General features: G+C 35.4%; 1 protein-coding gene across 1 annotated transcript in view; it reads left to right on the top strand.

Moving 5' to 3' along the window:
• The window catches only part of DNAH7 (dynein axonemal heavy chain 7), a 123,086-nt gene that overhangs the window by 1,220 nt on the left and 108,128 nt on the right, over positions 1 to 13,738 (top strand). Inside the window, exons 2-11 of the mRNA XM_075153630.1 lie at positions 3,048 to 3,113; positions 3,598 to 3,706; positions 3,820 to 3,967; positions 4,316 to 4,409; positions 5,923 to 6,103; positions 6,981 to 7,056; positions 9,117 to 9,242; positions 10,343 to 10,453; positions 11,988 to 12,171; positions 13,171 to 13,350. Coding sequence (XP_075009731.1) covers positions 3,048 to 3,113; positions 3,598 to 3,706; positions 3,820 to 3,967; positions 4,316 to 4,409; positions 5,923 to 6,103; positions 6,981 to 7,056; positions 9,117 to 9,242; positions 10,343 to 10,453; positions 11,988 to 12,171; positions 13,171 to 13,350 — 1,275 coding nt within the window. The remainder of the gene's footprint in view (positions 1 to 3,047; positions 3,114 to 3,597; positions 3,707 to 3,819; positions 3,968 to 4,315; positions 4,410 to 5,922; positions 6,104 to 6,980; positions 7,057 to 9,116; positions 9,243 to 10,342; positions 10,454 to 11,987; positions 12,172 to 13,170; positions 13,351 to 13,738) is intronic.

Here is a 13,738-nt window from a genome sequence, read left to right on the forward strand (position 1 = left end):
GTGAGATATTTTAAGTTAAATCATTGAGGAACTTCCTTCAGTGAATTAAAAATTCACCAATTTTTCTTCGGGTGTGTTTCTTCTTGAGGTGCATATTGGAGGGTGTGAGTTGGCTGCTCATAACTATTTGAGATAGTCCTCATTGTCAGGACTCTCCTTTTAGTACATCTTATTGCCAGTAGTAAGTTTGCAGTATAGTTTTTTAAAATATTGCTACTGTATTCAGTGCAACCAATTTCAACACTGAGTTTATCAGTACCAGCAGCTCAGAGGTGTAAGTTGTGGTGCTGAATTCTGTGTTTTTCAGCAAAAGAAAATCTAAACAAAACTCTGTAATGTTGTATATGAAGACAAGGTATAGTCTTAGTCGTTTTTGTAGCCCTATTATTTGTAAAAATACCCAGGTTTCTGTTATTTTTTCCTAACCAGGAATCTGAGACTTAAGACTGTGGTCCTTGTCACTAAGAGAAATAGATAATGCTCTTCCAGGAATTCAAAACCATTTTCTCCTATACAAAAGATTTTTTTCCCATCCGTTCCCTTCAGAGGGTAGTAGATAGCATTCACCATCTGCTTTAGAATCTGGGCTAGAGAAACAATGAGCTTTATATTTCAGTCTTATTACGCAAGACACGGAGAACAAGCAGTGTGTCTATACTCAAAGTTCAGAACCACTTAAGGTGACTGCCTGAGCCAGCTCCGGTCCAGCAGCTGTAAAGCTGTTGACAAACCAGAGTCCATCAGATCACCACTGAGATCGTTAGGGGGCTGGAGCACTTGGTGTATGAGGAGAGTCCGAGGGAACTGTGTGTGTTCAGCTTGGAGAAGAGAAGGTGGCAGACGAATGTAGTTACTACCTTCCAGTGCCTGAACTAGAGAGAAAACGATGCCAGATTCCTCTTGGTGCTGTGCAGCAGCAGGAGGAGAGATAATGCTCTCAAGTTGCAGGGAGGGAAATTCTGACTGGGCATAAGGATGACATTCTTCACAGTGAGGTGATTAAGCAGGGGAGGAGGTTGCCCAGAGAGGCAGTGGCTTTAGAGAACTTCAAATCTCAACTGGACAAGGCCCTGTGCAATCTGACCTAACTTTTTGTAGTTAGTATTGCTTTGAGAAGGGGAGCGGATAATCAGAGGCCCTTTTCAGCCTGATTTTTTCTAAGATTCTATCATAGTGTGTTCGTATAGAGCTGTGTTCAAACCAGTCCAAACTCTGTCCATAGGCTACACTGCATCCTATAGGCCTATTGGCTTGGTAGGCAGTAGTTTCATGATGCAATGCGGATACGGTATTAGGAAATGTATTCATGCTAGTATTAGAAAAGACTGGTAGCTGTTACGCGGTCTGTGGTAAGAATCTTTTTGCAGTTGAATATGTTACACTACAGAGAAATAAATGGCTTCATATTTTCCCAGTAGAGTTACAACTGCTCCGGTTACCAGACAAAAGGCTTGTCATGTACGTCTTTCTGTATTGGTTATAATACTGTTTTTCCCTCATTTATGCTGAAATAAGTTCATCATCTGTGTTACTGCAGTCTATATGAAACTGGTATGGGCGTTAGAATTTCGAGGTGTGAAAAATCTTGCACGTGGACCATGCCCAACTGGAAGATAGACTGGCAAGAGCATTAAATGAGGGACTGAAAGAGTTATGTGGTTATTGTGGCAAAGTCTTCAGTCACCTTTTCTGTGATTGCCAAAAAACTATATTAAAAATATTGAAATTGGCCTGCTTGGTGTTTAGAGTACTTTAATTCACCAGGCATTTTGATCTCTTTTCAAGGGGAAGCCAAATGTGTTTAATCTCATTTGGGGAGAGAAAAGGGGAAGATGGATCTTTTGTTCATTAATAGAGTAGTGCTGTTGATTTTGAAACAAGATAGTTAAAACATTTTGTTGTATGACTCCCTCTTGCAGCTAGTGGTAGTCAAGGAGTTTCTCCCCATCACATTCAGGGGAAGAACTCCCTAGAGCTGGAATGAGTTTGCTCCCCTTTCGCAAGCTGGACCATAGATTAGTTTATGAAGAGATTCCTAACAAATGATAATGTATGCCTACACATATTTTATCACTATCAAATTCGTGTATTTTGAAGGAGGTTTTCTTGGAGCCTGATTGGATTTTTGGCTCACTTGGGAATTGCCAGAGTTTATCCCTGACTACAAAAATCATGTAAATAGTTGAGTGCCTAAAACTTGCGTGAGTTCTACACCACAGCAACTGTATTGCAAATGATAGCCAACCTGACTTGTTTAAGGGTAGCTCGGGTATGTCTACACAAACTTTCTGTGCTTTGTGTCTTTCCTCCAGCCTTTGCGTAAGACACAAAGCAGAAAGAGGACGGCTGTAGCATACACATGCAGTATTACTGCAAGGAAAGAGGTGGTGTGGGCAGTGCCAGCAGTATTGGTGGTGGTGTGAAACAGAGGAGAACTAGAAGAATAGCCGAAGGCAGTTGTGTTAGAGACGATTTTAAATAATTTTACAACTAGATTGTCTTGTTTGTTTCTAGGAAGGTGCCGTACCTTGCTAAAATGTGCTAGGGAGAGTCCTGGGTATAGTCAGAGGGTGCTCTTGGACAGACGGCTTTGATGTCTGATGCTGAGGGATCAGTGTTGTGGAAAAGCAGAAAACACTGGGCAGTCTTAAATGAAACTTTATGGATTAGAAAAAAAGGACCATTTTGTGTTTTAAGAAATGTTGACTGAAGAATGGGAATAAAAAAATTGTTTATTTTTATTATTTCATGGTATCTTTTAATGCTTTAATGTATATCTTGGCAAAAAGCTAACATAAATGCTTCCCAGCCTAAAATTTATTTTTCAGAGCTGTGATTTTTCAAAGGCATTTGAGAAAGTTGAATTCTACATGGAAACACTCTAGGAAGAATAGGGGAAGTGATATGAAATTGTATGTGTAAAAATTGTTATATAAGAGATAAAAACGGAATTATAGCTCGATTACAAGTTTAAGTATTCCCAGAAGTCTAATATTAGTAGTCATTTAAATGTCTAGTTATGATTTTCCATTTTTTATTTTTCCAAGCCCAGTCCAAGCGGCAAAGGGAAGTTGGCAAAGAGAACAGTGAACTTACTACCACAGTTGTCTCAGGTAGTTTTGTTGGCTTTTTTTGTAAGCTTTCATTTTCAAATATGTGTCGCAGCATGGTTATGTAAAGACCATGGTTCTCATTCAAATATATGCTGAGGTGTATATTCTCTCTCTCTGCATTACGTATGTGTATTAGATACGTATATTATAGCTGTATGTGGAGCAACGTTTATATTGCAATATTTGGAAAACATTGAAAGTGGAGTATTTGAACAAGTTTGAAAATATTTAAGTAAGGTATAAAACTAGAGACTTTACAAATATTACATATATGTTTAACACGCTTATCTCTAATGGTCTGGATATTTAGAATTTGAGGGCAACATATAAATAGTAGTTTGTTGTATGATTTTTATGCTGCCTTATTCCTGCTGTATATTAGGCGACAGTTTCTTTGATTTACTATATTTAAGAAGTCTTGAAGTGTGTGTGTTAGTAGCACCTACAACAAGTGTAGAATTAAAATATAAAATATTTATTCCAGGCAAGGTCTAAACCGCTGTGGCAGCAGACTTGTCCTTCATTCCATCTGAGCAAAGAACAGAAAGATGACGAGTCAGATGAGTTTACTGTAAAAAATGAGTATTCACCTGGTAAAGTTAACATTTTTAGTACTACTAAAGAAAACCTCTCAGAAGCATAAACATATATGTGGTATATTTGAGCTTTTTTTTTAAACTTAATTTCAAAATTTATTTTCTGCAAGGAGAATATTTGAAGGCGAGATGCAAGAGACACAAAATACAGGATTCTAGAGATAATGAAGCAGGTGCTGGACCATCAACTTCTACGTCGCAGAGCAGCAGTCATCTGAAAAAAAAAAGTTTCAGAAGTGCTCTGGTTAACATTATATTGTGAGTTTCCTTATCTTTGAATAACGTGTTTTTCCTTTTTGATAGATGAACCAAATTTTAAAATTAAATTATTTAAAAATTGTGACGATTGAGAATTGAAAGTATGTATATGAGCATGAACTATATCACCAATTTTAAAAGCTGAACCTTAGCAGATAAAATACAAACTTGGTCACGTGCTTCAGTGTTCTTTTTGAATCAGAATGTCTTGTGCTCATTGTAAAGTTTTGGCAGTTACCTTTTTTTGTTTTGTTTGTTCACAACTGACGTGTAGGATGGCTATATGTTACTTATGGCAGTAAAATGTATCTGAAGAATATGATGCATGCTTTTTTTTTTTTGTCTCAGACAGCAAGACCTTACTGAAGAACAGCTTCCATCCCTTGGTGGAACCCAGCCTTCAAGAGCAGATTCTTCCACAGCAATAGAGAAAGATATTTTGGTAGCTAAAGACTGTTTCCTAGAGTATTAAATGAAATACAGTGCCAGTCATTTATTGTAAATATTGGCAAGATGATTGACACAATGAGAGATGACTGACAATGACATATTCTTCCACTATTCGTTTCACACACTATATAATTTATAGTGTTACTGTTGCGAATGGAGCATTAGGAATGTATGGATGATTCAAAGAATTGCAGAATGGAATAGTAACTGGAGGATAACCAATGTCAGGAAGTAATAAATTAATCTTTTCTACACTTCCTGAAGGTGAGAATAACTTGCAAGGGAGGGTGCACTGCTTTGTACGAGCAGATAGAATCCATAAGACAATTCTCTTTGGGTTACCCTCATCTGAGGGCTAGGATGTTCTTCATTCTCATTCTGGTTTAAGATATCTTGTATGACACAACTATATACACAGCTCTGTGATTTATTTATATTTAAAATAGATTAAGTTCATTCTGGGATAAATTGATTGAAATAGATCCATGTGTTACTTCCTGACATTGGTAATCTTCCAGTTGATATTCCATTCTGCATTTCTTTGAATTTGGGCTGATATATTTCTTCATCTATGTTTCCTTTAATGCTCTGAGGTTTTCTTAATCAGATTTCACATGCCTGTTTAAATGCTGGCATACAAGCAGATGTACTTATTTGTGGTTATAGATTCATATTCTGAGCAATGCATTAGCTGTACATTGCATATCCACACAAAACTCTGCAGAATGCATGGCTTTTTTTTTTTAATATATAGTCTAGCCCCAAAGCGAATGGATAATAATGGCAGCACTGTAATGATGAGATAGATGAATATATATCTGTGTATCTATATATCTATATATCAAGTTGTGCCAAGGGAGATTTAGATTGGATATTAAGAAAAATTTCTTTACTGAAAGAGTGGTCAAGCATTGGAACAGGCTGCCTAGGGAAGTGGTTGAGTCCCCATCCCTGGAAGTATTTAAAAGATGTGTAGATGAGGCGCTTAGGGACATGGTTTAGTGGGCATGGTGGTGTTGGGTTGACGGTTGGACTCGATGATCTTAGAGATCTTTTCCAACCTTAATGATTCTATGATTCTATGATATATCGAAAAATTATTTAAGGAAAAGATTGGTACGGGGACAGTGCAAAGGAGAGGCATCTTTCCAGAATTGTAGAATTATAACAGCAAAACCAAAACAAAAGCCAGATTTGTATGAGTTATGTCCATTCTTCAATGAAATTTTTGTTATTTAGCTCTTATCAGAGAAATGGAATGAGGCTTATGCCATTATACCCTGTTTTTCTATTTCGACAGCTTTTTATCGTTATTCTTTCGACTGGTGTTTGGCAGGCTGATGAAGATATTTACATCAAATTTAGTGATGTACATGTAATTTACAACATAAATCAGTGCTTAGTACTAATTTACTAAAGATGACCATATCTCTAGCTAAACCTGTAGTAGCAATGACTTTCTAGTACTGGACTTAACTGATACATCTTATTCTTTTATCCTGCAGAAATACTACTATTACATTCGCCATGGAATTGATACAGCAAATGTGGCCCCAATGGATGAATCATGGCTAGACCACATCTTAGCTTTAATTCCACAACATCTGAAAGTACTTGATGAAAGTATACATTCACTGACTGATGAAATGAAAGAGGACTATCTTCTGAGTGTAAAAAAGGCTATAGGTAGATTCCTAGGAGTTTACTCGCATTTTCTCCTAAGTTGCTAATATTCAGAAGCACTGTTGAGTGCTGTTCACTGCTGAGAGCTACATTGTGGAAGAGTGATATAAAAGTGCTGTCCTGGATGTTAGAGGCCCATTTTAATAAAAAGAATACTCAGGTTTTCTTACCCTTGTAATGATCAAAGCTAATATTATTCAGTATTTTTGATCTTTCAACGCTTTTTAAAACCATTATTTTATTTCATAAATCCCTATTTAATAGTATAGCTTTCTCCTAAATCCCTTTTCATGTATAGCTAGATAAAACTGTTCATTTCAATAGGTTGTGCATTTGGACATTTTGGTTGAGACATTGAGGTGCTGGAGCATGTCCAAAGAGCAACGAAGCTGGTGAAGGGTGTAGGGCACAAGTCCTATGAGGAACGTCTGAGGGAACTGGGGTTGTTTAGCCTGGAGAAAAGGAGGCTCAGGGGAGACCTTATCGCTCTCTACAACTACCTGAAGGGAAGTTGTAGCGAGGTGGGTGTTGATCTCTTCTCCCAAGTAACAAGCGATAGGACAAGAGGAAATGGCCTCAAGTTGCGCCAGGGGAGGTTTAGATTGGACATTAGGAAAAATTTCTTCACCAAAAGCGTTGTCAAGCACTGGAACAGGCTGCCCAGGGAAGTGGTTGAGTCACCATCCCTGGAAGTATTTAAAAGATGTGTAGATGAGGTGCTTAGGGACATGGTGTAGTGGGCGTGGTGATGTTGGGTTGACAGTTGGACTCGATGATCATAGAGGTCTTTTCCAGCCTTAGTGATTCTATGATTCTATTCCTTCACTAAGCTTATTTTGGCTTTGCTTTTCTGTATTTATTTTTTTATACTTTTTTCCAGTTGACTTTGTTTTAAGAGACACCAGGGAAAAAGATGAAGACAAGAAGAAAGATTTTCTTCTACGTCATCGTGCAGAGTAAGAAAATATATTTATTCAAAAACACTGTCTAGAGAACGGTGGGGTAGAATAGCACGTATAAGGAACAGTCTTAATAGTGGTAGTCAGTGTCAGCTGTAAATAAGACTTGGTTATTAGTTATGTAAATTCAAATAATGATTATACAGCACGTTTGGAAAAACTCTGGAAAATATGTGTCTACTTTGAAAGGTTGTTTGGAATTAGTTTTGTTTAGCAGTCCTTACCTGGTAAGAAGTCTCACAATTAATCCTACAGCATTTGAAAATGGGATATAGCAGGCCAAATGCTTATGTATAAAGTGCATTGTAATCAACAGAACAATGTCATGTTGATTACAGACGTGAATCAGATTTCACAGATTTCACTGAAGCTCTGTCTTATTTACAGTTTGTGACAGTTTGGCTCAATACATACAGGTTTAAGAATGTAATAAATACAGACTGTTTTCTTCCTCATAACAATTCAGCAATATGTAGTATAAACAGTGATAGATGGCTAGCTTTTCTGGCTGTTTTTTTCAGTATGTAGCAGCCTCCATACTGGAGTGGATAGATGTGGCCTTTTTTAGAGTAGTGGCCTATCTCCTTTCCGTTCACACTTGCCTTAAAAAGTCTGCAGTTTACCAAAAGCAAGTATAGTGCTACTCCCAGGATCATACATCTGTCCAGTGTGGATCAGCCTACCTAGTATCAACTTTCTAGAACATACTTTAATTCTTCCCGAGATGTGAAAGTGAAGAGGTACCTCTTTCAGAGTTATAGCTAAAAACTGGTAAAATAAATTTGCCTTGTAGAGGAATGAAATCTTACAAATGCTGCAGAAACAGACATTTCCACTGATATCAACCAGACTCTGTATTGGGCCTGGGCCTCAGATTAAAATCCGAGTGATTTTAAAAACAGAAAAGGTTTTGTGAATAATTTCTGGCCTGTGGTTTGAGATAGATGGTTTTAAATATCAAATGGTAGGCATTAAAATATAATAGAAGGGGTGGTTGTGACAGATGTTACTTAAGCAATTTGCATCTTAAAAACAGAAATAATATGTGATGAGTTTATTGCTGTTATTGTATGCCCTGGGTAAGAGGCCATCCTACATCTGATTCTTTGTAGATCTTCCATATCTCCTAGGAACTGTGTAGGACATACTTGCATGCAAATCCAAAAGTACAAAATTCTCCTAGAATAATCATTGGTAAAACAGTTTTATTCCATTAACAGTTTTTGAAATATGAAACTTTCTTCTAAAGAAATATGTAAGATAGATGTGGAAAAACTTCAAGTTTTTCAACTTAACTTCCTGTAGCTAGTTTTTCTGTCTCCTATAGAATATCCATTTCTCAGTGAATCTGTAAAAGTTTTATTTTATATCAGAAATTTTTTTTTTTATAGGAGTTCATTATGAAAATGGGAACAAAAGTATTACAAATATATGAGAAATTTGTCAGGAGTGTTTTTGCTTTTCCCTTCAACCTAAAAGTTGCAGTGTATACTTCTGAAGTTGCAATGCTTAATATTTTAATAGTAAAATCAGACTGCCTGTAGAAAATGACAACAATTTTTAAAGCAAAAAAAGGCTATGAGTATATAAAAAACCCCACCAAAATAGCTTAATGTTTTTAAAAATTTGAAAGCAGACCAAATGAGTTTACAAAAAGGCTCTAAATTTGAGTTTTTACAGGTTTGATGTGATAAGCATAAACATAGATACTACATGTTATAGAAAATTGCATATTAGTTGACTAAATACATTATATACATATAATGATTTTATTACATGCTAAATATAAGGGACCATGAATAGGTTACAGATCTCTTAGGATTTAGCCAATATTTCTCTCATTATTTCTTTTTTTTATACAGTGGTCGATATTTGAAGACTTTTTTTGATATCTGAATAATGAGCAGAAAGCTAGATTTATCTCCTGAATTCTGTGCTTTCTGGGATGCGAACAGTTATCTTAAAACAAGTGTATAAATATTTCGGTTCTTAGCACAGCTACATTCATCCTACTGTTTCTTGTTGGTTTTGTGGTGGTTTTTTTTTTTTTTTTTTAGAATAGAAGTAGTGCCAAAACCTTGGAACAAGTCTTTCTTGTCAGCATGCAGTTACATGAAAGAAAATTTGCATGCAATAAATCCTTCAATGCTTGCTGTTCTGAATTTATGGGAGACCTCATATAAGTAAGTGTTATCTATCTCTCTTAAGTTTCAACTGCTCAATGATTTCAGAATCTATATAGGGAAGTAATGGACAGTGACATCTTAGATTTCCAAGTTGCCCTATTGAATTTGGGACTGCTACAATATATACATCTGGACACTGATCATCGATATGATGGCTCTGTTCAAAAACCATTATCCGAAATATATTTGTCTGTGTTCCCTCTAACTTTATGCTTTGAAGAGTTTCTGTCAACTTTTCCTCTATAGAGGTCAAACTTTCTTATCTCTATTTAAATTTGACACCTTTTTTTTGGTCTTTCTCAGGTCAGGAATATTCAAAACAGTCTGTCTCCCATGAAGAGAAGGGTTGCTGTCTTGCCTAGCAGGGCAGTTACCTTTTTTCCTCTTATCTGATTAACAAGGGAAAAAGGCATTAGATAGGTTATTATTTTCTGATTCTCAGAATAGACCAAACTGCTTGCTTATTTCTTGACTGGTGATACAAAAGAGAATGAACTGACCTGTCCAGGCCAGGTGCTATAACAAGTTGCAAGGAGTGTTGTGGGTTTTTTTTTTTTGGGGGGGTGGGGTGGGGTGGGGTTGTTTTTGTTTTTAATTTTTGTGGTATCTGCTAAGTAGGAGACAAAATTCAGACAATGTCTTTTAAAAATATAAAAATGGAAAAAGATCTTGAAGCTAGGTTTAGGTGGTTATTTTTTTATTTTTACATTGTTTTATAATATTTGTAAAAATTCATCCTGTCCTAGAAAGGAATGCTATTTAACGCATTCAGAATTTTTAATGTTTGATCCTATATATAATGAGTAACATATACACAAACTGATTCTGAAAATAGTTATTAATATGCTCAAATGTAGTAATTACTACTTCAATTTAAGACCATGCGTACAGACAATACTGCCGTGCTTATATTTGGTTGTTCTGAAACAACAGAAGCTAATTTCTGAAAATAACACTATTTTAAGTGTTCAAAATATGTTTAAAAACCCTTTATGTTTGAAATGTGAAATATGAAAAAAGTTTTATGGAAACAAAAGAATAAAAAACAAGATACAGTGAATATGCTCCTAAAATATTCATGTTATATTCTGTTTCAGAAATTTACGACTTCTTGATACAGAAATATTTCACGAAGCTGAGGAACTCTCATTTTTCCAGAATAAAGTCATGAAGGAAATTGGAAAATGCAAAGTGATTCTATCTAAGAAGTATGATCCGGTGTATCCATATTTTTTAAGTTGCAGGGAAATCTTTAACCTTTTCTTCAGCTGTTTTTGAAACTCTGAACTTTCTGGAGAGAGAAGGAATGATCCATTTTAATAATACATGTTAAAGAAAGAGATGCAGTGTTGTGAAATGCTTTGAGGCCTATGAACGAAAACTGCTGTGTAAATATTGAGTATGTTATCGTGATTCGTGCAGTTTTCTTATTCTGCATTTTGGTGTGATGTGTTTTGCTCACTTCTTAGAGGGACATTAACAATATACATGTTTTTGTTGTGACAAAAGCTTTTATTTTGTGGACTCATTTGTGCTGGATAAATGAGAAAATACAATGTTACTACTATCAATAATTTATGACAGTTTAGAATATAAACTGTGATATAACTTATATAATAAGACTTGCCCCATCCCTACTTCACACAAAAGAAGTGTCTCATTGATAGGAAGATTAACCTAGTATCACATCAGTAACAGTATCTCTGTAGAACATCTATTGATTTTGGAATTTCAATTTGTATATTCTCAGTTTTGTAGCTGTTTCTGAGGGCAGAGTCACCTGAAAAATGTTGTATTAATGAGATCCGTTGATGTTAGAGATTATGACTTAAGATTTTCAAAAGTAAAGTGTTTGGATATCATAGTGTTTGTATATTCCATCTGAGATATTTTAAAAGAAGAAAGGCAGTTTTCTTGGAGTGCACTCAGTATGCTGCAGTTAAGTTTTCAAGTAAAGCATCAAAATTGCTAGATCTTTTTTAGATATTTGTGGCCAAACTGTATTGTTTGTATGCATCTGATCTTTCTTTAACCGATAATGCTTGATTCCTGGCAGTTATGTATTACTGCATTTTTATTATTTCAGGTTTCAATTAAATAAAACAAGTGTCGAGACTACTATAGTCTCAAATACTTGTTTTTACATGCTATTAACCTTGAAGGTTTTTATTTCCGTACTTGTCTATGATTCTGTTACATATTGCCTTTACCATTTTCAGATATATTTCTTCCTGACCCTGAAGATACCTTTCTGCTCTTAACTGAAGGCTGCACCCTTCTGTACTTTCTTCCTTCCTATTTCCCAGCAGTGCCAGAGCCAATTTTGTTTTGGTTAAGGGCAACTGGGCAGAATTCCCTTTGGATTGTTTTCGCATCTTAACATCTGCTGAGGTTACAAGGATCCATAACGAACTGTACAACCTCTGGGACTTAAGTGTGCTGCCTATGAAGCCTTTCTGGTCTGAGAAATAGGAGACCAAAGCAAGATAGCAAATTTGGCTATAATAATATCTTATATTTTAAATATGGTTCCATAATAATAGATAACATTTTCAGAGACATGATTCCTTAGAATTTAAAGATACTACCATATGACCTACTTAAGTTAAACTATAGTTTCCCAAGTATACTGCAGCATCTTTTGACTGCATGTAAGATAAGCATTTATAGCAATTAACTTAAAACCACGGGTTTATTAATGCTAATCACTTGAAAAACTTAAAAATATTGTATTCTTTTAAGGTGGTTTCCAGAAGTGCAGAAAATCTTCTACCAAGGTAATAAACGAAAACAAGTACCCAGCAATGCCAGCATCACTAAATTAGAGTCTTTCTTCAGTTGTGCTGCCGCTTTAATGACTCTTCAACTGCAACATTTACTTTTACATTCAATTCAAGACTTTACAGATTTAATTGTTCAACCTGCCGTAAGTAGTCTTCCATATGCACACTAGCAGCACTGTTTATCCATACAACTTGTTTCCTGTTTATTTTGCTTCTTTTGAAAAAAAAAAAAGGAAAAAAGTATGAACTCTGGTGGCAAGGTGCTTCCTGGAAAAAAAGGAATAATATTTTAGGAATGCATTGTTTATTAAGTAGAGTTAAAATAACTTTTGTTTTTTGTCGTGTAAGAAGGGAAATATCAACATATTTTAAATCTGTATCCTCAAGAACACACTGCAGTCAGACATGCATACAGTAGAAATTTATTAATATAAAGGTCGTTTCCATCTTGCACTAGGGCTCTCTCTCCCTAATACCCATCGGGGAAGAAGTCTTATCTTCTCTCTGCTATTAGTAGGTGTCTACTACATGCTTTAGCAGAATTGTTCTTGGGGGAAAAAAAGTGAGAAAGAAGGAGTTTCTCTTTTGCACTCACATAATGTCTATTGTAGAAGTACATACTTCTCGTTGATATTTGAAGTCTTGGAGTGCAACTGGATCTTTGTTCAGCTTTTTGTTAATACAACCTTGCCATCAAATATCCACTTTTTTTTTTTAAGGTTGGTAGATTCATAGTGACTGCTCCAGATGATGGATACATGTGGTGCTGTACACATAATGATTCATATATTGCTACGCTTGTGAGGGCTACTACTGTAAAGCTACTCTGCCTCAATCTGTGCAAACAACTTTATAAAAGTTGTTGGGTGGTGTATACCTTGTGCCTACTTGTGCCTCTTGTGCCTACTAAAAATAACATTGTATTTCATCTTAATGAGCTTCAGTTGATGTGAATTATCAGAGACATACTTCCTACTTGGACAAATATTTTTGTTAGGATTATGGCATGTCATTTGCAATTGAAGTCCTGACAATTTAAAATGCATATGCTGGAGTAATTCTTAATGATCCTTTGACTTTTCCTGCATGAGTTAGGTTAACTAATATTTTACTTTCCTTTTTTTATTTTTTTTTTGTGTTAGAAATCAGTCCAAGCCTACAAACACCCAGGTTTCATCCTGAGGCTAATCCTTGAGAATGACGGTATTAAATTTGAACCTGACTTTAATGACTACGAGGATATATTACTGAATGTTTATACTGTTATGATTCAAGCTGTCAGTGATATACCAAGAGTTGAGACCAAATTATTTTCTAAGTGGGTAAGAAATTACAATCCTCGTGGATTTTGTTTTATCATTATATTGTTGCTACATTTAGTTCCTAGGTATTTTAATGAATAGCCCTATTGTCAGAACTCGCATAGTACTATTGTAATCCTCTTTCAGAATATTTAGAACACTTTTAAATCATCTTAATTTTATTAATAAAAGGCCCAGTCACGGTTCTCTAAGCAAATAAAAAGCCAAGAATCGCCTAGTTTCCTCTATGAGTTATTTTCTGCAGCAGCTACTACAAATGTACTACAAACAAAATTGATGCATTTGAATGCATTTCTGCAGTATTCTGGAAAATACCTTCTATTTTGATACCGGAAAGGGTATGGTCTTTTTAAATATAGAATCTTTTGAGTAGACTATCCTTTAAAAA

This window comes from Calonectris borealis, chromosome 6 (assembly GCF_964195595.1).
Source record: "Calonectris borealis chromosome 6, bCalBor7.hap1.2, whole genome shotgun sequence".
Lineage (NCBI taxonomy): Eukaryota > Metazoa > Chordata > Aves > Procellariiformes > Procellariidae > Calonectris > Calonectris borealis.